This window comes from Nyctereutes procyonoides, unplaced genomic scaffold (assembly GCF_905146905.1).
Source record: "Nyctereutes procyonoides isolate TBG_1078 unplaced genomic scaffold, NYPRO_anot_genome, whole genome shotgun sequence".
In the NCBI taxonomy this organism is placed as follows: Eukaryota; Metazoa; Chordata; class Mammalia; order Carnivora; family Canidae; genus Nyctereutes; species Nyctereutes procyonoides.
Window position 1 is genome coordinate 39894833 of NW_026575052.1, and position 25042 is coordinate 39919874.

A 25042-nucleotide genomic window follows, 5' to 3' on the forward strand; every position below is an offset into this window, starting at 1 on the left:
ACAGTTATGCATTGCGTTAAAAGGGTTCATGTTGATGCCAGTCACAGGCTTAATTCTAAGAAAGGTCACCTTCTACATGCATTCCCATCATTCTAATGTTCCCTTCCATAACCTGCTCTTCTGAACACCCAAATAATTTATTAAAAGAGTTTATGCAGTTACCTGGCTCTTTTGTACTGGTGACGTTAAACAGTACTTGCCTTCAATCCATTTTTATTTGAACCAAACAATTTTCAGGGTTATATGGAGAGAGACAATTTATATCTGTGGAGCAGATCCCCCACCCTCAACGTGGCGTAAGCCTGACTAGTGAAGAAAATACAGGGAAAGAAGAGATGGCGTCAAGAAGCCACCGTGCCAACTGGGTTTCTTTTCTCTCTTGGTGATCTACTCTTCTCCATTCCTAACTTCTTAAGGTGCTCAGAGGATTAAGGGGGGGGATTGCCAAGTTTCTCAGAATTTTAAATAAAAATGTTGTTAAAGTGACAGAATGAGACAGCCCCTGTGAATGAAATGCTAAAGGCTCAAGAGCAACCACAGAGAGACCAGATTTCAGCTATGTGACTTTCTCATGGGCAACTCCAACATTTGGTAGAAGCGTTCTTGTGGTCATCGGGTGATAGACAGCCCTTAGTCTAATGAGGGCATTGATCTAGTGAAAAGATGTTCAAGCTCCCAGAATGGACTGTGCATTGTTCTTTTATGAGATTACCACATGATAGAGCGACCCAACTGTGACCCATTGAGAGGGTCTCCGCTTTTCCCATCTGTGCTGCCCAGTACCAGCAGGCAGATCTCACAGCACCCTTTCATAATCATGCTTTCAAATTGTAGGCTGAGGCCCATCACTAGGTCCTGAAATCGATAGTGGGTGAAACCACTATTAAAAGATAAAGGGGGAAAGAGAATAGGACAGACAAGTATCAAAGCGAATTGCATCTAGGAAGGATAAATACCCTTGGTGAAACTTCTGTTTCATTTTCTCTCTGTGCATATGCATGCTCTGGGTTGCTAGCTTGAACATACTTCTTACTGTAGGTACTGGCCAAAAAGGATGGTGAGCCAGAGTCTGCCCTGCTAAGAATACCTCAATGTTTTCTCTTGCGTAAGGAGGAAGGAGAGGGAGAGGGGGAAGGGAGGAAGAGGATCGGGAATAAGAATTCCAGTGCTTTTGCTCTATGCATTAAATTGTTCTCCAAATCCCCTCTCTGCTTTCATAATACTACACTAGGTTCCAATGTTTCTACTCTCTTCTCAATATCCTTGCTTCATAGTGCCCTTTATTCATAAAGCTTCCTCTTCTCTCTGTGGTTTTTCAAAAAACCTTTAGGGTTTTCCTTTAGGGTCCACTCTGGTCTAATCTTGGCATTTAACCCACATGAACTCTGTCCTTTCATCACTCACCACTTTCTAGCTGTTGTGCTCAATTCCACCCATTTTCTCTCCAGATGTCCCATCTGCTTCGAGCTTTGCCTACCTCCTGTCCCACTCTGCTCCCACACCTCCTGGCACCTCTCTCCCAGTCTGCCTCCTCCGCCACCCCCTCCCATTGCTTTCCTCTTGGCATCCACTTCCTAGCTAATTATCTTGTTTGTGTTGTCTTGTTGTTTCTGTTTTTTTTTTTTTTAATGTCTATCTCTAGATTTCTCACTTGACTGAAAGCAATTTGAGCCCAGGAACTGTAAATCATACATTTATGTACGCCCCATGATATCTGGCACAGCACAGGGCATATCACAGGTGCTCAGTATAAATACCTTAAACTAATAAATCAATCATGATTCCCTCCTGTGCACCAAAACTCTACCCTGCTCACTCCAGCATTTTTCTCTCAAGATACAACGTTTTGTGTTTTAAGAGGGTATTGTGACTTCTAAAACTCTCTAATATCTGTTTTTTAATCTCAGTTGGTTTTATCCACAAAAACTTGGTAAAGTAGGCATGGGTCATGATACTTATTCTTGAGAGATGAGGACATTGAGTCCAAAGACATTAACAGCAACAACAAGGCTTGTAAGTGATGTCCCCAGAACCAGGATCTATAAAGTGACCCATTCTGTGCCATTAAACTCCTCTAGTAGAAACCTGACAACAATCACACATGATAATCAGAAGCTCACTCAATGCACAATGTTTTGTGTGTGTGTGTGTATATATAGCAACTAAGAGATAGCAGGCGAGGCTCAGCCTTTGTTTCTTATAGAAATAAGAATTTCAACACCTGGTACTAGATCAACATTCTGGTTCTTTTGCTTTTGTAATTATGCTTGGATCCTGAAAGTGCCACATAAAGTGGGAGGAGATCTACTTATTACTTACCAAGGATATACTGGCTTCCAATAAAGCGTTGAAAATCTTTTCATTAAGCCCATCCTAGCAATTAGCTGTGACTGTGTTACAAATAATGACCAAGCTCTGTTTTTTTGTTTATTGCTTACCAAGCTGTTCTCCTAAATGTTGGCCTCTCTCTGTTGAGATCACCCGCTCATCTTCCATGTCACATTTGTTCCCAACCAGGATAACCTGGGCATTATCCCAAGAGTACGTTTTGATCTGAGTTGACCTAAAAGAGAAACAATAGGCAAAAACTGATCAGAGGAGAGCACAACATAAAATGGAGGAGTATGTCCCAGACATGATGATAATAGCAAAAAAATGAAGCCCAAATGCCTGACATTTAGAATTAATTAGTTCAGTGCAGTTTCTCCTCTCAGATACTCAGAAATTGCATGAGTCAAAAATCCAGGGGATAGTAGCATTGTATTAAGAATTCTTTTTTATTTGGGGATATTAATATTACTACTGTTTTTTCCTTTGTCTCTTTTACCTACACCTTATGTAGTACCTCTATCGCTGGAGTGGGCAGCCATCCTGGTTTGCTCACAACATTCCTAGTTTTTTCAGTAAAACCCCCATGTTCCTAGAAACTCCTCAGTTTTAAGAAACTGAAGATGGTTGCTCACTTTACTGCCCACCACAAAAAAGCATCGTTTTCTTTTCTTACAATAACAACTTAAAGAGCCAGGACAATTAGGGCTTAGGAGATACACGGATGATGTTAATTTTTAAAAATTAATCATAAGAACTAATATACTCACATTCTCTGTATTAAGAGAAAAATTCCAGGTTCATATCAAAATTACAATAAAACGGGCTGGTGGTTTAAGTTACTATCAGCAGGATATCTAGAATTCTAAATAAGCTTCTAGTACAGATCCTGATGCACACAGCCAGCTTCTCATTTTGAAATTGAGATAGCATTTTAATAGTTCATATTTGCAGGTATAGTCCTGAATACTTCATATAGGTTACATTAATTTAATGCTGAGGATCAGAGAAATATTGATCATCCCTATTTTATCATTGAGAAAACTGAAGCATAGAGTGGTTAAATCATCATCCCAAGAACAGTTAGCTATAGAATGGCAGATTAGAAAATGAAACCCAGGTAGTATAGTTCTCAAGCTCATGCTCTTACATGTGTATCCATCCCACTTGCTATAAGTTTGAGAAGTGAAATTCTTGTGCATTTGTTGTCATTTAGGGAAAAAAAAAGTTGAAAGGAGGCCACATTCTTTAAACCTCCCTCCATATTGGTCATTTTTAAATTTGAGAACAATCTAAAATAGGTGGGAAAGACATATCACTCAGTGAGTGGTCAAGAGTGGGATATTAAAATGTTAAAAAAAAAACAGGATGAAAGTTTAAATAAAGGGATTTGTAAAATGAGAAAAAGCTTAGAAATGTTCCTACTAGCAATTGTCAAGTCTTTCAAGATTATTAAATAGAAAATAGTGAGTCTGTTCTCAGCTTCAAGAGAGAATAAAAGAAAACAACTTTAAACTGTAGCAGGAGATCTTTCAGTGAAATGTGATCACAGTCCCTTACTTCTGAGAAGAAAGGGCAGAGCTGTGAGGCAGATAGTGTTTTATTTCAGAGCTTTCCCCTGAACCAAGTACTAGTTTTCAAATGAAATTAAAATAGCTGGAGAAATATGCTCTATGTCCCATGTGAACCGTCCAAAGGCACGGTATATTTTATCAGAAAAATCTGGAGCCACGACCTCTCTGATACTTAAGTTAATAATATATCCCTCTAGCAACGAGAGTCAGCATGTATCCATAAATTGGGAAAACAAAAGCAAACATTCAAAACTCGAATATTTCTCACCTCATTTTATGTGTGATCTATGAAAAATAATACATTCATAGTGAATTACGGTGTAAAATGCATGCTACACATGAAGACACCTTAAATCTCAACTGCTAACATGGTTTTATAAAGAAATTCCAAAGGTTCTTTCAAAGGAACTCAAATCTAATTGGATTTCCTCAGGTTATTTTTCAATTATCCCCCACTCCTATAGGCCTTGTTAAGCCCAGCCTTCCATGCCTGGAAAGACTCTAGGAAGAGAGTCCATATGTTAACAGACAAAGCTATCCTGGCACACAGCTAGAAATCAAATCATCAGAAAGAGGTGAGAGGGGAGTCACAGAAGAGTGTTGTTGTGTAAGGAAGAGGTTGAGGCTAGCATATAAAGTGTATGGCTTTCTGAGTTTACAAGGGACTAATGCTTGAAGAAATTTAGTATTCTGTGGACCTAGGCAAACTCATCCTCTGCAATCCTGTTTGTATAAACTTCACTAGGTATACCTTTGTGAAGGGTAAGGAGAAACAACTTGGCCAGTTTATTTGTGCTCTTAAGCCAAGTTGATGGAAAGCTTACTTCTATTCAACATGTATGAGCATCTCATTTCTGATCTATTTTTTTAAGATTTATTTATTTTAGGGGGGAGAGGGAGAGGGAGGCACAATTTCAAGCAGACTCCCGCTGAGCGTGGAGCCTGATGTAGGACTCACTCTAACGACCCCAGACCATGATCAGAGCCAAATCCAAGAATCAGATGCTCAATTGACTGAGCCACCCAGGTGTCCTCCATCTATGATTTAATAGCCCATGAGGTCTTAGGCTACTGTGACAAGTTACACATTTTTGCAAACAAAATATTCCCCATTCCTTCGCAATCTGTAAAAAAATATATAGTCATGATTGTATCAAAACCATTCCTCTTCCATTGTTCTTAAGAATTTTCATGTGACCTCCTCAATGTCCTAAATTGCCAAGATATGTTATTTTTTAAATAATTACTAGGGAATTATTAAAAACCCTTACTTTGAAAGCTTAAATAGCTAATGGAGACCATTTTCTTTTAATTGATTATTAAAATTAAAGTCTGGGACATTTCTGCTGAGGTGTACAGAAGATTAATTTGCCATCAAAGTTGGTTAATCTCATTTTTTGAATCACAGGTGTAAATGCCCCAATGTTTGGCTTTGGTTTGACTACTGTGGACTTGTCAATGATGTCCACCACCCACAGAGTAGCTTTAGGCAAAGTGCAATCATCAGCTAGAGGGGATCAGAATCATGCTGGTTGATTTATGAATTACTACTACATGTCAAAGAATCTAAGATACTATGAATTATGAGATGCAAATTATTTTACAAATGATTTGGTTAATTTGGCAATTAACCAAATGACCAAGGACAAAAATAAGCAGCTATGAAACTATGACACAATGCTTTCACCATAGTCCTATTAGCCACACTTATCCATCATGTCAGCTTCTTATTGCTTCAAAATTTCTTTCATGTATTCTGAGGGACTTAGCAATTTTTCCTATATGAAAATAGTATATGATCAGCATTCTATGACTCTCTCAGTAATAAAAGTTAACATACCCAGCTGCTTGTGGGTATCCTTCCTAAATCCTGAAGATTGTTGCTTTGCAAGAAAATATGAAATAATGGTTATTATTCCAACCCAGGCATTCACATTACATTTATAACCCTTTCTGCTACTCAAATAACCCAGAGTTGTGCTTATTTCATCTAGACATAATATGAATTAAGGTCAGAAGACACTGGTGTTGGTAATCTTCTCTTGTCTTCCAACTCAGAATCCTAGCAGTTTATTCTACCAGTTGAAAAGATAGCTGTAATACTAAGTAGGTTTGGGGAAGTCATTCTGCGTTCTTTAGGCTCCATTATCTTCATCTGTAAAATAAGGCTACCACATTTTGTACAGACTCTCTAGGGCTGTTGTAGGACAAAGGCAGCTTTAGGTGGGGTAGGGTCATTCTCTATGTTCAACGTTGTAAACAACTCCTGACAGATGTAATACATTATTAGTCCCAGCTTAGGCAACCACCTGTTCCTCTTCCCAAAGCCAGCTCCACTCATCTTTTCAAATTCTTATATTTTAAATAATTGGAAGGTTTTTCATTAAAAAGTATCACATTTTGTCTCCAGTTCATATCTTGAGGTTGAAGTCCTACATAGGCAAATTTCTAACTGGAATAGAATGGCCTTCTTCTGGTATAGGAGAATAGAATATGTATTGGTTAAATAAATCCTCCTTAATGGGGCATTTCTACATATGTACCTTTTTTGGTCATTTGTTGTATTTTGTAATTTATTTTTTATTTGGGTGATGGGTTTTTAATCACCTCATTAAGGGCTGTATTATTTCTTTGTTGGTTAGAGACACATTTAAAGAAAGCGGCTGTCACCAAATAATATACATGTGAAAAGATTATTCCTGAATCACTGCAAAAGATCCTTTGGGATTTACGGTTAATCTCAACAAAATTAATGGAATCAGAAGCAGTATGTTGGTCACCATGGTTACTCTACAAACGGCAATTAACTCAGACCTCACCAGTATCAGATCATAGTTATTAAAAAATCTGTTATTAGCTAAAACCAAACCATTAGCTAAAACCAAAAAGCACAACCAGCATATATTTATATTTTATGTTTTTATATTTTTATTTATCTTCTCCATAAATATATATAGAGAAGGTTTTTGTTTTATATTCTGAGGCAGAAGATGAAGAGTTCTTCATGTTTTATGTGTATATGACAACTCTTCACAGAACCATTTGATCGGAGAGTTATAAACAGACTAATCAAATTCCTACATCATTACTTCTTCCCTGTTTTGGGCATATAAGTAATTTCCTAGGCATTCAACCTGCTTTCGTAGAGATTGGACTTAGCTAATCACAATGTTTGGGAAAACAGTCTATAAAATATGTATCAGTGACCCCCAAAAAGCAGTTGTCTCCTAGGGTCTGATTTGGGCTATCTGTGCTCTTCCTCACCTAGTGAAGCTTGAATCTAGCTTAACAGCAGTCCCATTCTTAATTCTGGAAGCTCATACATCTCCACAGTTACCCATCCATTCCCCTTATTCTCTTCGAAGTTCAGGAGTCACATAGCTCTAGAGCTTCTCAGCCAACTTCCAACTTGTAAGGAAATTTCCCAGCTTGCTACTGTTCATCACATAGGGATGCCTTTCTGTTACTTTCTCACTAATTTAATCATTTATTTATTCAATTTTTCTCAACCCTTGGAGAGTTTTTAAAATTACTCCAATGCAGAACAATTAAATCATAATCTCTAGGGACTTCATCATAGTAATAAAATCTCTCCAGGTGATTTTTTTTAAAGATTTTATTTATTTATTCATAGAAACACAGAGAGAGAATGAGAGGCAGACATACAGGCAGAGGGAGAAGCAGGCTCCATGCAGAGAGCCTGACATGGGACTTGATCCAGGGTCTCCAGGATCACACCCTGGGCTGCAGGTGGCGCTAAACCGCTGCACCACTGGGGGCTGCCCTCTCCAGGTGATTTGTATATGGAACTGGGGCTGAACATTACTGGGATAACTGTCTCCCCAGACCTTTCCTTTTTTAGGTTTTAAAAAATCTGTTTCAAACAAACAAACAATTTCCTTCTATTCTTTCTAATACCCAAAGTATTTGCAAGGGATTTACAAAGATACATATGAAATAAATTTCAAAACAAGAGAGTAAGGAAAGAGAAATAGGAACATAATACAATGTAATGATTTAAATATGCTATAAAGCTAATAAGCAGTTTTAAGAAGTTGAAGGACTAGGCTTTTTATATGTACATAACTCATTTAATAAAGGAATTTAAAAAGGAGACTTTTTAAAAAAGTATCCTCAAATAAATTCCCCCCACTATGTGATCTATTTTGTTATTTAAAGACAGAGGCTTACCTTTTTTGCTAAGACTATTACCTTCCGATGAAATATTCTAATTATACAAAAAAAGCTGTAAGAATAAAAATTACCAGAAATATCACTTTCTCCAGATAATCACTACAAACATTTTGGTGAAAATCCCATAGTCAGTTGTAGTTTTACCTAAGTGATCACCCTTTTCCCCTATAGATGGATTGTATTTTCCCCTTACTTGCTTTGGACTGGACCAAGTGAGTTGCCTTAGCCAATGGAATATGAAGCGACGGGACGTGAGCCACTCGTGAGCTATAACCACCAGAGGCATTGCAAAGGTCTGTCAATCGGCTTGCATTCTTGCTCTTCATCATGGAAAGAGCCATCCCAGAATGGGGCTGCTCCGTCAGCCTGTCTCAGAAATGACAAGCCAGGAGCCTGGCTGAGTTCTGCAGAGACCAGCAAATCCCAGCCAAACCTGGCTGAACTATGTTTAACATAACACCCTCACCATGGCATGGCTTACCATTTTAATTTGGTCCCTTACTAACTTCCTTTCTCCCAGTTCTTGCATAGCCTTAATTCATTTCTTTGAATTTCTCATATATACTGCCTTTTTCAACAAACAGGAGCTATTACTATGTGGTTCCAGGTTTTTTTAAGGCTTAAAACTAATAAAAATTTGAGGGCCCAACTTAAGCAAAATACAAATATCAAATTAAGTATAAGGCCATATGTAGCAGATGATGCTGGTGCTCTGCCCATGTCGCGCTACTTCTGCTCTTGCTAGCTGACTTCCCACTGCCAAAATCTACAGCTCCTTGCTTTAAAGTCTTCTCTAAAGCAAGGCAAGGACACTCTGCCCATCAAGGAAGATCAAATGTAACAGGGCTAGCACATCCCAGGAGCAGACCTGTGCCAGGAATTGACAGGAGATGGTGTACTGACACCCCAGGCTCCCTTCCTCCCCAAGTTGTTGTGACAGTGATCCTCAGAACTCTCAGGCAGGATTAAGCTCTACTTATCAATTGTGGTTAGGAACACACATTTTATTGGCTTCCTTCCCTTTCCCAGCTGGCTTCTCTGCTCCCCGTGGCTGTTTCTTGCATTTCTGGAATAAACTACTTGTATATAAATTCTTATCTCAGAGCCTACTACCAGAAGAACCCCTACTAAGATACTTTGAAAGGGCTTGCCCAAATAAAAGGCACCAACATTGTTTGGAGCTGGCACTATTGGCTCAAAAGCACTGTTGTTAAATATTAACGGCTATTGTGGGTTGGTGGTTAAACCGTACCCTGCCATCGACCACGGTGATATATTTATATCATGGAAATTAGCAGATGCTTTAACTCAGGTTTTTCTTTTTTTTTTCCTCCCTCTCTTTTTTAAGATCTCATTTACTAGTATGCCACTAAACTTAAGTGTCATTGATTTTGTGAGAAACCCACCTGTAGCCATCACATGTGCCACTGGTCTAAATCACATTTACTGCCTCTGTGTCAAGCGGTCTCATTTTCTTTCATCCAGTCTCAGGATACACACTCCTCTGGATTAGGGGCCCCTTCCACCCTGTACTTCACTCACTAGGATCTTTATACTTGTCTATATCCTGCCCCCAGACTGCAGGTCCTAGGAGGGCAGGGACCTCAAATGTTTTGTTCATCTTTAGGTCTCCTGCATTCAAGATAATGTCTGGTACCTAGGAGATTCTCAAACAATTCTCAATTAGTGACCAAATAAATGAATAAATGATAGGTTGAACATGGCAAAAATGCCTAAGAATTTAATTAAGAATATGAGCCAATATATGTTAAAAAGCACAGTAAGAGAATCATTATTGTATGTGATGCCTATGCCCTGCTGCATCCCTTTCAGGACGTGTTGCCAGCAGAGTTTAACACAGTCTTTTATGTCGTGACAGCATTCATGGTAAGGAAAGGCAAGTGTTGGGCCCTCCACAGTCTGCAAAGGCCATCTGTGTGACCAGCTATTCATTCCAGCCTGGAGGGCTCCCATTTTCCTTCTAGCTCAACCTCAAGGAGTAACTTAGCTCCTCAACATGGTGGAAGAGTTGCTTTAGAGGGTCAGAATCCAACTCCTTCATTTTCGTAGATGACAAAGTAGAGACTCCAGATGTAGGCTGACTTGATGGAAATAGCCCAACCACCTAGGGGCCAACGTGGATCTACGTTCCATGGCTCCCCATGCCTCCTTTTCGACAACATACTGACTGCTTCCACAGGGAAGATAAGTAACTACTTTTTATTTAACACAAGACTTGGTAAGAGATTCATACGGTAAATATTTGATCATCTTTTAAAAACAAAAAATAAATGCGTCTCCTGGGGAAACCATCTCCCAAATCTTCATATACACAGTGTCATTAGGCTGCATGTGGTAATGAGCAGAACTGGATATTCTGAAGGATCTGTTTCATTTGCCTCTCCCCAGTAAGTCTGTTGCAGAGAGCCAAAATAAAGCATTTATTTGAAGAGCTCAAGAAGCAGTTGTCTTCGTCAATGGGGTCCTGGAACTACGTTGGAGCACATCAGATTCTGTGTCATTAGTCTAAATCCAATCTTGGGCCCGTTCTCTTCATTCCTCTCTTAAAACCTATCATCCATTTTTTCAAAATCTCATATTCTGTATTTCTAAACTTTATGTGAGGTAGTAACCCCTGGACAGTCCTCCTCTTCTTTGCAAGAAAGAAAAACAACTAAGTGGAGCAAGCCTGTCCCTCTGGACAACAAACAGGCAGTCCTCTTCGCTGGGTCCTCTGCTCAAGAATGCCTGGGTTATTCTTCCCCAACAGGCAAGGCCAAGTCTTGCTAACAGAAATATCCTTTTCTCAAATTAAACAAGACTGTGTTCTCCCTGGGGTAGTTCATGATTTTTTACATGATGGCTTGCTTCTCATTGTAAAGTAATCAGGCTTGCTGAAGGAGAAGCTGAACTAATAATCTAGCATCTGCTCTGCCCTCACTCAGATGCCAGAACATTCTACCTCTCCTTTGAAGACAATCTCCATACATATTCAGCCAAAGCATGAGCACAGAGGTTTCCAAGACATTGAGGTAGGAGCAGGGGTGGGGGTGAAAGTAGGGGTGGGGGACTCCCTCTTCCTGCGGGAAAAGTGGAGTTTGTAAATGAGACTTTTGAAATCAGAGAAGCAGGAAAAGGGTAAGTGGGTATTAAGAGGATAGAGATAGGAAAAGGGAAAATGTCTGTGTGGACCCTTTGAAGACTAACACTGTGAAATTTCCTTTTCAGGCAGGGCAAGGAGACAACTGGATATAGTTACATCCTCTCTTGATTCCTCTATCACTAGCCTACTCTTTTGAGATCCCAGGCAGAGAAAAACTGAAAGACTGAAGGAGGCAGAAAAGGTTACTGGGGGTCCTGTCTAGTACATCTTTCTGGGTCATCTCTGCTTTTATGGTCTTTGGGCTACTTTCCAGGTCTGTAGATGGTAGAAAACAGGTAGTAATACAAATGATTTCTTGCTGATAGGAAACAGAAATGCAGATAAACCATGTCTGGGTTATAACTGATTATTGTTTCATGGATATTAACCTATTTGGCAACTCTTGGTGCATTTGCTCCCACATTCTTTTTTTAAAATATATTATATATTTATTTATTTATTTATTCATGAGAGACACACAGAAAGAAAGACACAGGCAGAGGGAGAAGCAGGCTCCACACAAGGAGCCCGATGTGGGACTCGATCCCAGGACTCCAGGATCATGCCCTAGGGTGAAGGTGGCACTAAACCACTGAGCCACCCAGGCTGCCCTGCTCCTGCATTCTTGACTACCTCGATGTATGTCATCCACTGAATACCCTTTTAAATTAATGCCAACATCTTACCGGTTCCACCATTAATTGCGGAGTCAAATAAAATTTTTGACATGTTTATTTTATATTTGGATAACAGGTGTGATTTTTTTTAAACCTTATTTGTAAAAGAGTTTAACCATAACAACTTAACAACTGATGAAGGCAGGCACCTGCTTGGAATGAGTAGGCAGCCTGAAATTGAGAAAGAGAAGTGACCACTGTGACCATAGGAGATGCCCCAACTTCCTGATGGGTTATTAGGTTTAATGACCACAAGAATTAGCCTAAATAGAGACCCAGGGAAGAGCAAGACCCAGAAACACTCCCAGGGATGAGGATCGGAGTGAATGCTGTAAATGTTCCCTAGAGTTAGCAAGGAACACCCTCGAGAGAGAGACGACTCCAGCCTTTGCTGACCTACATATGGAGCACTGGTCAACCCAGTAGGCAGAGTGCAGTGTTGAAACAAATATGAAAATGTAATGTGTAAACAAAACTGTAATAATCCATGATAATATAGCAGTGGCTTCATTTTTTAAACCCTTATTTTGTGTAAGGCAATATGTACTAAGGGCTTTACATTTATTATTATCTCATTAGATAAAATAATTTCTAGGAGATAAAATAGATAATAATGATATCCTAATTAATGAGATAATAATTTCTCATTTCTATGACACTATCATGTAGATATTATCATTTCCCCTATGTTACAGATGAAGAAATGACAATGGAGACTCACTGAGGGAAGTTACCAGAAATACTCACTGCATGATGCAAATAGAATACAAACCATTCCATAAGAGTAGGAACTCAAAGTCCTGGGTTCTCATTTTTTTTTACTGACTTCAGAGAACCAGACCTATCCTCTCAGCTTCCTTGAATCTGCTTCTTCTTCAGAGAGGTAAACAAACCCTACCAGATTTTCATAAAGATCAATGAGAATAATGTTCATCACAGAGTTTTGAAAATCAGAGTGCTATATAAGAATAGAAGGGATTATTACTGGCAGACTGAGGTCTTTAATTATCCATATGGCACTAATGTTTTTTAAACATTTTATTTTAATTATGATAGGTGTACTCTTCAGTCCCCATCCTCTATTTCCCCCATCTTCCCCCCGCCATGACATGGCATTCGTATATCTCAAAATTATCTCAAAATTTTGAGATAATAATTCTCTAAACCAACCTCATTGTGATTTTCTTTGCTTGCTTCATTCATTCATTCATTCATTCATTCATTCAAGACACAGAAAGAGAGAGGCAGAGACACAAGCAGAGGGAGAAGCAGGCTCCATGCGGGGAGCCCGATGTGGGACTAGACCCCGGGACTCCAGGATCATGCCCTGGGCCAAAGGCAGGTGCCAAACCACTGAGCCATTCAGGGATCCCTCCTTTGCTGTTTTGTAACCTCTATAAGAAAGGTTAAAGTGGGAGAGAAACCAAAACCCAAACAAGATACTATCCAGTTCTATTTTGCATTATCAGGCATCATGTGAGGAGCTGGGGACATAGCAGTAGATAGAAGATTCAAATCAAGGGATGTTTATTCAACAACTTCTGTGCAACAACTTCTGTGGTGTCTACAACCACAGAGTGATGCTTTTCAGACTTTGGCGGGCACTAGAACCACCTGGAAGATTTGCTATAACACTCTACCCCCAGATATTCTGATTTCAGAGGTCTGCAATAGGGGCCAAGATTCTCTATTTCTAACAATCACCCCCCACATGATGCCGATGCTGGGTTTTAGGCCACACATTGAATAGCACCATATTAGCGGATAGAAACAAATGAGATTGAGACCTTGTTCTCAGCTACACTCATTAGAGAGAGTGGCTTGAAAAGAATGTTAAAATGGCAGGGTAAGTGAGGGCCATCACTTTGGAAGCTACTGACTGTTCCAGCAGCACAGGGGATGAAATGGAGGGGAAGGGGGAGCAGATACTAGACCTCTGAGAAGTACAGGAGTTGGGGTATGTGCTGGACACAGATTGGTGCATTGTATCCTCATAAGGCTGATATACTGGGGTGGGGGTTCAGTTTGTACAACTCTTTCCACTCCATTTTATAACCGCCGGCTGTGTCCTTGGTCATCTCCCTAACCTCCTTCCCTCTCCCCTTTTTCCTGAACAGTCATATTCAGGTTTTCCAATCTATTTTTCTTTGTCAGAAAGGAAAAATGGAAAGAACCTTTACTAAAAGCTTTTTCTCAATAATCCTTCTCACTACTTCTTGTGTTTGGATGCAGGCAGTAACTTGAAAAATAATGGTGGATCTTTAAAGTAAGGCTTAATTTCCAAGTCAGAAAAATGCATAGACTGAAGCAGAGGATCATCAGTGGTAGAATGGGGTTGGGGTTTCCAGGCTGAAGAGCTGGTAGTGACCCGCAGAAGGGGCCAAGGAACTATATGGGGGCACCTGCTCAGATACGGTGGTGGTGATGCATTGGGGCAGTGGAGGGGAGTGGTCTGAGGATCTGCTCCTGAGGCGGCCATCAGTGGCTCACATTTGTGGGGTTAGGTCAGACTGCCTTCCTATGTGATGAGAGAAGAGTTGGCGCTGTAGGAAAGTGTTTTGTAGCCTGGTGGGGAGGGGAGTGAAAAGCAAAGATAATGATAAGCAGAGAGGAAAAGAAGAATTATACTCGAGGCCAACTAATGGACTTAATTGGGGGCTGCTGTCTCTTCCCTAGACCATGGGTTCTACACAACAGATTTGTAGAAACCAGGAACCGTCTGCTCTCTATCAACACCACATTTCCCTTTCAATATCTCTGAAGCATTGTACTCTTGATTGCCGTAAGAATCATCCAGCTTGACTGCATGCATATACATACGCACATACCCCACACCCCTTTAAAACAACAGTTTTTCCGAATGAACCATAGCAAAGAGGTTGTGATGACAAAAAAAGAAAGAACTCTGGCCTTAGGAAACCAAAAAACATGTAAAGGCCAAGCTCCACAGCTGCTGTTCACCCCTGGTCGCACAGAGGAATTGCTATTCAGTCTTTCAGAACCGTATCAGACACATGGTCTGAGGGGGTGCAGCTGCCCGCTGTGCACATGAACCAGAGCACTTGTGCAGACACCCACTGTCATGCCGTGGGGAAGTGGCTCATTGAACCCGCATCCGCTCTGCTACTTAGATTAAGTCCTGGTCTCCTCATGCCTGTGATCAGAACGAACCATTTTCACTCTCTATCTCTTATAGGCAGACAAGGCCATGGCTCCATCATTTTGGTGGAAGCAAATTCTGGAAGTCCACCATTCATACAAGTGAGAACAAGCTACAGCTGAATTGTGAGAGCAACCCATCATTTAAAAGAGGGTCGAGGGCAGCCAGGGTGGCTCAGTGGTTTAGTGCTGCCTGCAGCCCAGGATGTGATCCTGGAGACCTGGGATTGACCCGGGCTCCACGTTGAGCCTGCTTCTCCCTTTGCCTGTGTCTCTGCCTCTCTCTCTCTCTCTCTCTCTCTCTCTCTCTCTCTCTGTGTGTCTCTCATGAATAAATAAAAATCTTTTAAAAAATAAAAAGGGTCCATCTCCTGTGCATATTAACACCCTTTTTTGAAGTATACATCTGCCCTTCTGTTTCCTGCCTCAGAACATGGCGCCAGAGAAGATCTTATTAACCAGCAATCATCACATCTTAGGTTGAAACAGAACAAAACAGCACATTACTTCTAAGGAAATACACACACACAAAGCACTCAGAGGATTACTGTACCAATAGAAGCACTTCTGTTTCTTGACTAGTACTTTCTAGATGGGTCAGTCATTTGCTCATTTGTTACCCTCTATTTTTCTGTGCTCTGTATGGCAGGAGGCTGCCCCTCCCAGCACTTGTTTCTCAGGTTTCCTTGCCAGCTGGTTTCCACTGGGGGATGCCATCAGGACACTGGAGAGGGAAGAGGGGAGAAGCTCAGTGTTTCTCCTTCTCCTCTGCTTTTGGTGGCCTAAGCACGGCAGCAGTTATGTTGTTCCAGCTGTTGGCAGGTGGCTGCCCCAGCTCATGGCCCTATAGGAACATCACTGAAACCGGAGTGGATCATCTCTGGTTGCTCACTGCCTCTAGTTATATGGGATTAGATGGTCTGTATGGAATGCCTTATCCAAGGTCTATTTTTTCAACTGGATCCTCACTGACACACTATGTGAATGTTTATATATATATTTTATTGGAGTTTGGTTTGCCAACATATAGTATAACAACCAGTGCTCATCCCATCAAGTGCCCCCCTCAGTGCCCGTCATCCAGTCACCCCGTCCCCCCCACCGCCCCTTCCACTACCCTTTGTTTGTTTCCCAGAGTTAGGAGTCTCTCATGGTTTGTCTCTCTCTGTTTTTCCCCACTCATTTTCTCTCCTTCCCCCTTTATTCCCTCTCATTTTTTATATTCCCCATATGAGTGAAAACATGATGATTGTCCTTCTCCGATTGTATGTCAATGTGTAAACATTAATTCCTTCTGGAAAGAAAGCCAGGTACTGTTCTATGGCTCAAAAGTCTAGGCTGTTTTAGTCATTCAGCTACTGTGGAGGCTTCAACAGCCACATATAGCTGGAACAGATAAACAGTAAATAATAAACTTCATGTACCTAGAGATTCTCTCATCCTAATTTGTCAACTCTATAAAGATAAAATTTGGTTAATGGATGTATTTGTCAGCTGTGCAACCACTGAAGCCTATACAGTAGGTTTCATTACAATGCAGTGGGCACCACCTCATAAATGAAATAGAAGAGGAAAAATACTATTATCTTTGAGGAGAAATAAACAGTAACTGTAGAAAAATGCAGGCTATGTCACGCAAAAGCAATTTAGTCAAAATTCCAAAACCCTAGTTTTCACTGAGCTATTTGAAATAACTTTAGGTAGCTTGGGGCAAAACAAATGAATTATAAAATGACAAACACGATACAACATTTCTTGAGAATTTTACATCCTGCTTCGGAGAGGGAAGCTGAAGAATATTCTTGCCTGACTCCAAAAGAGAGGACCAAAAGCCCAGAGATGAAATTAAAGACAGGAAAATTGGATCTTTGTCTTAGGAAATTAAGTAACACTTTCAATCAGATTGTTGAAGCATTCTTCCCTTCTCCTCATCATTTTAGGTTGATCTGGTAAGTAAATCCCTAAGGCAAATCTTATGCTCATAGGCAGCTAGATTAGGTGGTCTGAACTTCTTTTAAAATTTTAATTTCTTTGACTTGTAACAATTAATTTATAATGAGATGAATGATGGAATTACTTTGAATTACTCACATTTAATTTGTATTTGATTCAGACTTAAACTTAGGTATTACTAAAAGCTTGCTCAAGGATTTGTTTTCTTATACATGGTGGATACTCTATTTGTCCACTGAGATATATTTTTATTCTATTAGATTTAAAAAACAAAACAACAAAAAACCCCACAACCTATCTAGCCTTAACCACAAAGGGGGCTATTGTTTTTGTTAGTATTAGAAACATAATTAACTCTCCTGCTTTCTGGACTAAGCATGTCAGCACTCTGGTTCATAAACATTTTATTTGTAGAGCAAACATCTGTAATTCCAAGCATCTTTATGTCGTGGTCATGGGTTTCCTCTACCCACTATGCATTCACTTTACTATGACAAGATAATATCACTCATTTCTTCAGCTAAAGGCATTCTGGAGTCAAGAATGAGGGCAAAAGCCCAGTCAAATTCAAGTATGTGATATGCCCAGGGGATGCTAATACTCAGTGTATCTGGAACACTGTGTACGGATGGAAGATAATATTAAATTCTATGGAGTCAAAGGAGTTCCTTTGAGTTTGAAATATTTAATTTTAACCCAAAACTGTTTCTTCTCACATAAGATTAAAAGGACATTCCTTGAGAACTATGGCTCCCCCTGGAAAAAGTAGTTTTGACTTCAAAATATCACTGCTAAATTTCTTCCTGAAGCCTCGTTGGAGGCAAATGTTGGACAGAAGAAAAAGCAGTTCCTAGTTGTGAAAGCTGTTTTTCTTAGAGGTGAAAAAATACAAAGATAAATAGAAACAGAAATTTTAAAATGATAGGTTCTGGTCTAATATGGAAGAGACACAGGAGGACCCTGAACTCACCTCCTCTTTGGACACACCAAATCTGTACATCTTTTTATGAAGCAAATCTTCCTGGAGAAGAGCTAAGTGCTGACTGGACAGCTTCTGAAGAACAGAAGATAAGAGAGCCCATGGAGAGAACACCATGAGAGACAGAGGCACTGAGGGCAAGGGAGTCCTCACTCCCGAAGCCACACACTGCAGCAGGAAGGGACAGTACTGAGAGACCCGGTGGTGATTTGTCTGCCCTGGGCCACAGAAAGAAAGTCATTCTTTCCAAGAGGAACTAGAACATAAAGAAGCCAGCCAAATGGCTCAGGAGCTGCTCATACACTGGGTTGGAAAAGCTGGTCAAATACCATGGTTTGTGCTCCTCCTTCACCTCAATAATGTAGATGAAAATGGAGTCCAGATGCTATGGTGGGCCTGTCTCCTCAGCAAGCACCAAGGTTGCTAGCCCACACTAGTCCCGGATGCCCTGGACCAAAAAACAAGCTGCAGTTTAAAAGAGCAATTAGACCATAAAAAGAACCATCCCTAGACACAGTCCCCCCCCCCCCCCCCCCCCCCCCCCCCCCGCCAAGTGAGGGAGCTGCTGGGACTCTGTATCAGAGGGCCTGGTGAAGGCTATGGTTTACATTGCCGCTCCACCTTGATAGCATGGGTGGGAGCATGGGTCTGCGTGTTATAGCCTGCCTGCCACCTCAGCAAGCCCTGGGCCCTAGCCCACACCAATCCCAGCCACCCCACAAGGTGGCCAAGGTGCTGCACACATAGGGACACGCCAGGTCAGTGTTCACTGACAGAGCTCCAACCATCCTGCCAAAGTGCCACAGGTGCAAAGCACCCTTGAACGCTGCAGGGACACCACTTTAGTTCTAGATGGCTTTGTTAATATACTCCTAGGACAGAGTGCTCCAGGACCTTCTGGTTCGTGCTTGCTTTGGATCCAGGAACACTGTCAAGGTTGTCCACCCAACCTTCCTGTGTGGACGGCCCCAGAACACTTGGCCTGTGCCTCAGTTCTAGCCAGTCCACCAGGGCACCGCTTCTGTGGCAAGGACATCCTGGCTTACACTGGCTTGCACCAGTCTTATCACCCTGCCAGAAGACTCCCTGTGCTGAGGGCCCCACAACATGCCAGCTTGCACTTATTTCAGCTTCAGCTGTCCTTCCAGGGCACCCTCTGCACAGAGAACCCAGAGACCACCCAAGCCTGTATCCACTTTAGCTACAGGTGTCTTGCCAGAGCACTCCATTTGTGGAGCACCCTGGAAAACACCCTTCCCCCCCCAAAATACATCCCACTCCAGATCCAGGAGCCCTGCTAGAGTGCTCCCTTTGTGAAACACCCTAGTGTACCCCAGGCCCAAGCCCCAACTTGGCTCTGGCCATTCTGCCAGGGCAAGCTCTGGATGGAGAGCTCCTTGACATCTCAGCTTACACCTTCTTAAGCTTCAGCTACCCTGCAAGGCACCTTCTACGCCAAGATCCCAGGGACTGCCCTGGCCCATACACACTTCAGCTGTAGTTATCCAACCAGGGTACCTCTGTTTGAGAGCCCCAGAGCCCTCTGGCTTGCACCTGCTTTAATTTCAGCCATCCTGCTAGCTCTCCATGTGGAGAGTCCCAGGACCACCCTGCCCAGCTCATGCCAACTTCAACTCTCACCATCCAATCATGGCACCCCTAGCATGGAGTGCTCCAGGACCCCTAGCCTACCCCAGATACAGCTCCAGCCAGCTAGCCAATGTTACCCACAGTCTACACAGGGCACAACCATACACAAAACCAGGCCTTCAAATTTAGGACAAGTTACACCGTTCCACCTAATTCATAAAAACAAACAAAGACCATCAAACAAAATGAGGAGACAAGAATACACTCCAAATAAAAAAGACAAAAACTCAGAAAGAGGACTAAGTGAAACAGACCTAAGCAATATACCTACCAGACTTTTAACTAATGATAATAAAGATTCTCATTAGACTGTTCTTTCAGAACTCAAAACTTCACCAAAGAGATATAAAATTAAAAAACAAACATCAGAGTTGAAGAATACAATAACTGAATGAAAATGCACCAGAGGGAATAGATAATAGATTAGTGGATGTAGAGGAAAGGATCAGTGATCTGGAAGACAGGGTAATGAAAAGCACCCAAGCTGAACAGTGAAAAGAAAGTTTTAAAAATGTGGATAGGTGAAGGGGTCTCTTGGAAGCATCAAGCAAACACATTCATTATAGGAGTTCCAGAAGACAAAGATAGAGGAAGAGAACTTATTTGGACAAATAACAACTCACAACTTCCCTAACTTGGGGAAGCAAATACATATCCAAGTTCAGGAAGCAAGGAAAGTTCTGAATAAGATGAACCCAAGAGGGTCCAAACCATGACACATAATAAAATGTAAAAGATTAAAGGGATGCCTGGGGGATCCCTGGGTGGCGCAGCGGTTTGGCGCCTGCCTTTGGCCCAGGGCGTGATCCTGGAGACCCGGGATCGAATCCTACATCGGGCTCCCAGTGCATGGAGCCTGCTTCTCCCTCTGCCTGTGTCTCTGCCTCTCTCTCTCTCTCTGTGACTATCCTAAGTAAATAAAAAAATAAAAATAAAAATAAAAAAAAATAAAGGGATGCCTGGCTGGCTGAGTCAGGAGAGCATGTGATTCTTTTTTTTTTTTTTTTTTTTTTTTTTGAGCATGTGATTCTTGATCTTGGAGTTATGAGTTTGACCCCCATGTTGGGTGTACGGATTACTTAAAAATTTTTTAAAGTAAAAGATTAAAGACAAGGAAAAAAACTTTAAAAGTGGCAAAAGGGAAACAACTAATAACATAAAAAGAAAAACCCTGTATGCTATCAGCTGATTTTTCAGCAGAAACTCCGCAGGCCAGAAAGAAGAGATATGATCTATACAAAGTGCTGAGAGGAAAAAAAAAAAAAGTAGAACCAAGAACACTCTACCCTGGATCGATGGATGTGCAGGCAAATCCTACCAACGATTTAAAGAAGAGTTAATACCTATGGTTTTCTAACTATTCCAAAAAGCAGAAGAGGAAAGAGAGCTTCCTAGCACATTCCACAAGGCCAGCATTACTCTGATACCAAAACCAGGTAGGAAAACTATGAAAAAAGAAAACTACATACTAATATCCATGATGAAATAGATGTAAAAATTCTCAAGAAACATTAGCAAGCCATATTCAATGATACATTAAAAGAAATACTCATCATTAAGTAGAATATATTCTGCAAGCACAGTTGAATATTTGCAAGCCAATCCACATAATATACCACAGCAAGAAAACAATAAAAATTCAATGACCATCCCAATAAATGCATAAAGCAACTGCCAAATGCAAGCTCTATTCATGATAAAAACTTACAACAAAGTGGACTTGGAACAGAGTTCAAAATAATGAAGGCCATATATGAAAAACTCACAGCTGACATTATACTCAATGGGGAAAAACTGAGAGCTTTTCTTCTAAGATCAAGAAGAAGGCAATAATGTCCAGTCTCACCACTTCTATTCAACATTGTACTGGAAATTGTATCTACAATAATCAGATAGAGGGAAGAGGCATCCAATTTGGTAAGGAAGAAATTAAACTATCACTATTTGAAGATTACATGATACTATGCATAGAAAACACTAAAGACTTCACCAAAAACTCTCAGAATAAATGAAGTCAGTAAATTGCAGGATAGAAAATTAATATGCAGACACCAACCATGTTTCTATACACTAATAAAGTAGTAGAAAGAGAAATGAAGGAAATAACTCCATTTACAACTGCATTAAAAATAAAATACTGAGGAATAAATTTAACTAAAGAGGTCAAAGATCTGTATTTTAAAAAGCATAACATTGATAAAAGAAGGATAAAAGAAGTTGAAGATGACACAAATGCAAATCTATTCCATGCTCATGGATTTAAAGAACTGTTTTAGTATGTCCACTTTACCCAAAGCAATCTACAAATTCAGGGCAATCCCAATCATAATGCCAACAATATTCTTCACAGAACTAGAACAAACCATCTTAAAAATTGTACAGAATCACAAAGATCACAAATTGAAAAGCAATATTGAGAAGGACATACCACAATCCCAGATTTCAGATTATACTACAAAACTGTAGTTAAACAGTATGGTACTGGCAGAAAAAGACACAAAGATCAACAGAACAGAATAGAGAGCTCGGAAATAAACCCATGCTTATATGGTCAGTTAACCTAGGATGAAGGAGGAAATAATATACAATGAGGAAAAGACAGTGTCTTCAACAAATGGTGCTGAGAAAACTGGACAGCTACACACAAAAGAATGAAACTGGTCCACTTTCTTATGCTATACACAAAAAGAAACTTAAAATGGACTAACCAAGTAAATGTGAGACATGAAATCATAAAAGTCCTAGAAGCAAACATAGGCAGCAATTTCTTTAACATTGGACTAGGCAACATTTTTTTTTCACTCTCTCTCCTCAGGCAAGTGAAACAAAAGCAAAAATAAACTACAGGCACCAAAATAATAAAAGCTTGCACAGTGAAGGAAATCATCAAAAAGAAATAAAAACAACAACGAAAAAGTAATTTACTGAATGGGAGAAGATATCCACAAATGCTATAAAAGTGTAATATCTAAAACATGAGGGACACCTGGGTGGCTCAGCGGTTGAGCGTCTGCCTTTGGCTCAGGTTGTGATCCTGGGGTCCTGGGGTTGAGTCCTGCATCGGGCTCCCCGCAGGGAGCCTCCTTCTCCCTCTGCCTGTGTCTCTGCCTCTGTGTGTCTCTCATGAATAAATAAATAAAATCTTTTAAAAAAATCCAAAACATGTAGCAAACTTTTGCAACTCAACACCAGAAAAATTTTTTTTCATTTAAAACTGGGCAGAAAAAAAAATGGGCAGAAGATCTGAAAAGACATTTATTTTCCCCAAGACATAGAGATGGCCAACAGATATATTAAAAGATGCTCAATATCCTTCATTATCAGGGAAATACAAATCAAAACCACAATGGATTATCACTTCACACTTGTCAGAATAACTAGACTCGAAAAGACAAGAAATTAAGAGTGTTGGCAAGGGTGTGGAAAGAGAATTCTTGTGAACTGTTGGTGGGAATGTTAAGTTGGTACAGCCACTGTAGGAAATAGCATATGGGTTAAAAATAGAAATACCATATGGTCCAATAATTCCACTACCAGGTAACTACCTGGAGAAAACAAAACTACTAATTCAAAAAGATGTATGCACCCCCATGTTTATTACAACACTATTTACACTATTTACACTAACCAAGATGTGAAGCAACCCAAGTGGCCTTCTGTAGATGACTGAACAAGGAAGATATGGCATAAATACACACACACACACACACACACACAATGAAGTATTTCTCAGCCATATAAGAAGATGGGATCTTCCCATTTGCAAGAACATGGGCGGACCTAGAAGTTGTTACAAATGAAATAAGTCGGGATCCCTGGGTGGTGCAGCAGTTTGGCGCCTGCCTTTGGCTCAGGGCGCGATCCTGGAGACCCGGGATTGAGTCCCACGTAGGGCTCCCGGTGCATGGAGCCTGCTTCTCCCTCTGTGTCTGTCTGTCTGTCTGTCTGTCTCTCTCTCTCTCTCTCTGTGACTATCATAAATTTAAAAAAAAAATCAAATGAAATAAGTCAAGCAGAGAAAGACAAGTATAGGATTTCACTTCTACATGGGATCTAAAAACACAACAATGAATAAACAAATGAGCAAAAAGCAAAAACAAACCCATAAACACAAAGAACAAACTGATAGTTGCCAGAGAGGAAAGAGCTGGGGGAATGAGCAAACTGGGTGAAGGGGAATGGGAAACACAGTTCTCTAGTTAAGAAATGAGTAAGTCGCGGGGATAAAAGCTACAGCGTAGGGAAGATGGTCAAGGGTATTGTAATAGCATTGTATGGCGACACATGGTAGCTACAGTTGGGGTGAGCATAGCCTACCAGGGAGATCTTGGTTCTACGTTGTATACCCAAAACTAACGTACCATTATATATCAACTATACATCAATATCAAAGATATCTATGATCCTTGAATCTTATCATTTTCCAAGGTGGGTGATGGCTACAAATAAGCAACATAACAATTCCAGACACTATAGGAAACTCCCAAAATTCGCATCTCCCTCAAACTAAATTTGAAACTTGAAAATGACGGTTAGTTTGTAGCCGTGAGCTCTCTAGCAGGAGAGACACCACCAGTACTTAGAAAAGTCCTGCTTCCCACCTGGAGTGACCATCCAAATGACATCACTTTGGCCTGACATGCTGCTTTGAAAAGCATGACCTATCAGAGAAAGCCAAAAGCAGAAATTATCTAATGGCTTCATGTTCCTCTTACCCAGAAATATTTGAGATGCAAATCCAAACAATAATCTTCAAAAAGCAAAAGAACAAAAACCAAACTGGCTACTCTGACCATCAGGTACTTATTCTGTTTTCTCACCCTGAGGAGGAAGAGAGAAGATGACATCACTACTAGGCTATTCTGGTTAGATGGAAGATGCTACTATTCAAATCTTGCAAAGTCATCAATGCATCTCCCATTCCTCCTCTCTTCATTCCTTCATGACTCTTCACATCCCCCCCTTACCTGCCATGGATACTGGCATGGGATGGGGTAGTTGATTTCTACCCCTGAGTCCATTGAGATGAAAGCCTTGGTTTATTTGAGTGGTGAAGGGCCCAAGGTACCAGTATCCACTGTGGCCATACTCTTCTGCTTGAAAAACAAAAGCAATGAGTTTCTTCCAATGATTCTAATAGTGGTTGTTGACTAGAGGTGACTTAGTCCACTAAGTGATAGGTGGCATTGTCTGGAGGCATTTTTGATTGTCATGGCCTCAGGAAGGAGGTGCCACCAGCATCTAGTGCATAGGGACCGGAGATGCTACTAAATAATCTTCGATGTATATACCATCAGCCCTCCTTCCCCAACAAAGAATTACCTCGCTCAAACTGTCAACAGTACCTCGGCTGAGGAGCCCTGGTTTAACATACCAAGGGATTTAT

The 25042-nt window shown here is 40.7% G+C and overlaps 1 protein-coding gene across 1 annotated transcript in view; it reads right to left on the reverse strand.

The window, feature by feature from the left end:
* Positions 1–25042, reverse strand: part of RAB3C (RAB3C, member RAS oncogene family) — a 249362-nt gene that overhangs the window by 49065 nt on the left and 175255 nt on the right. The window contains exon 3 of the mRNA XM_055331047.1: positions 2439–2563. Within this exon, the coding sequence (XP_055187022.1) occupies positions 2439–2563 (125 nt within the window). The remainder of the gene's footprint in view (positions 1–2438; positions 2564–25042) is intronic.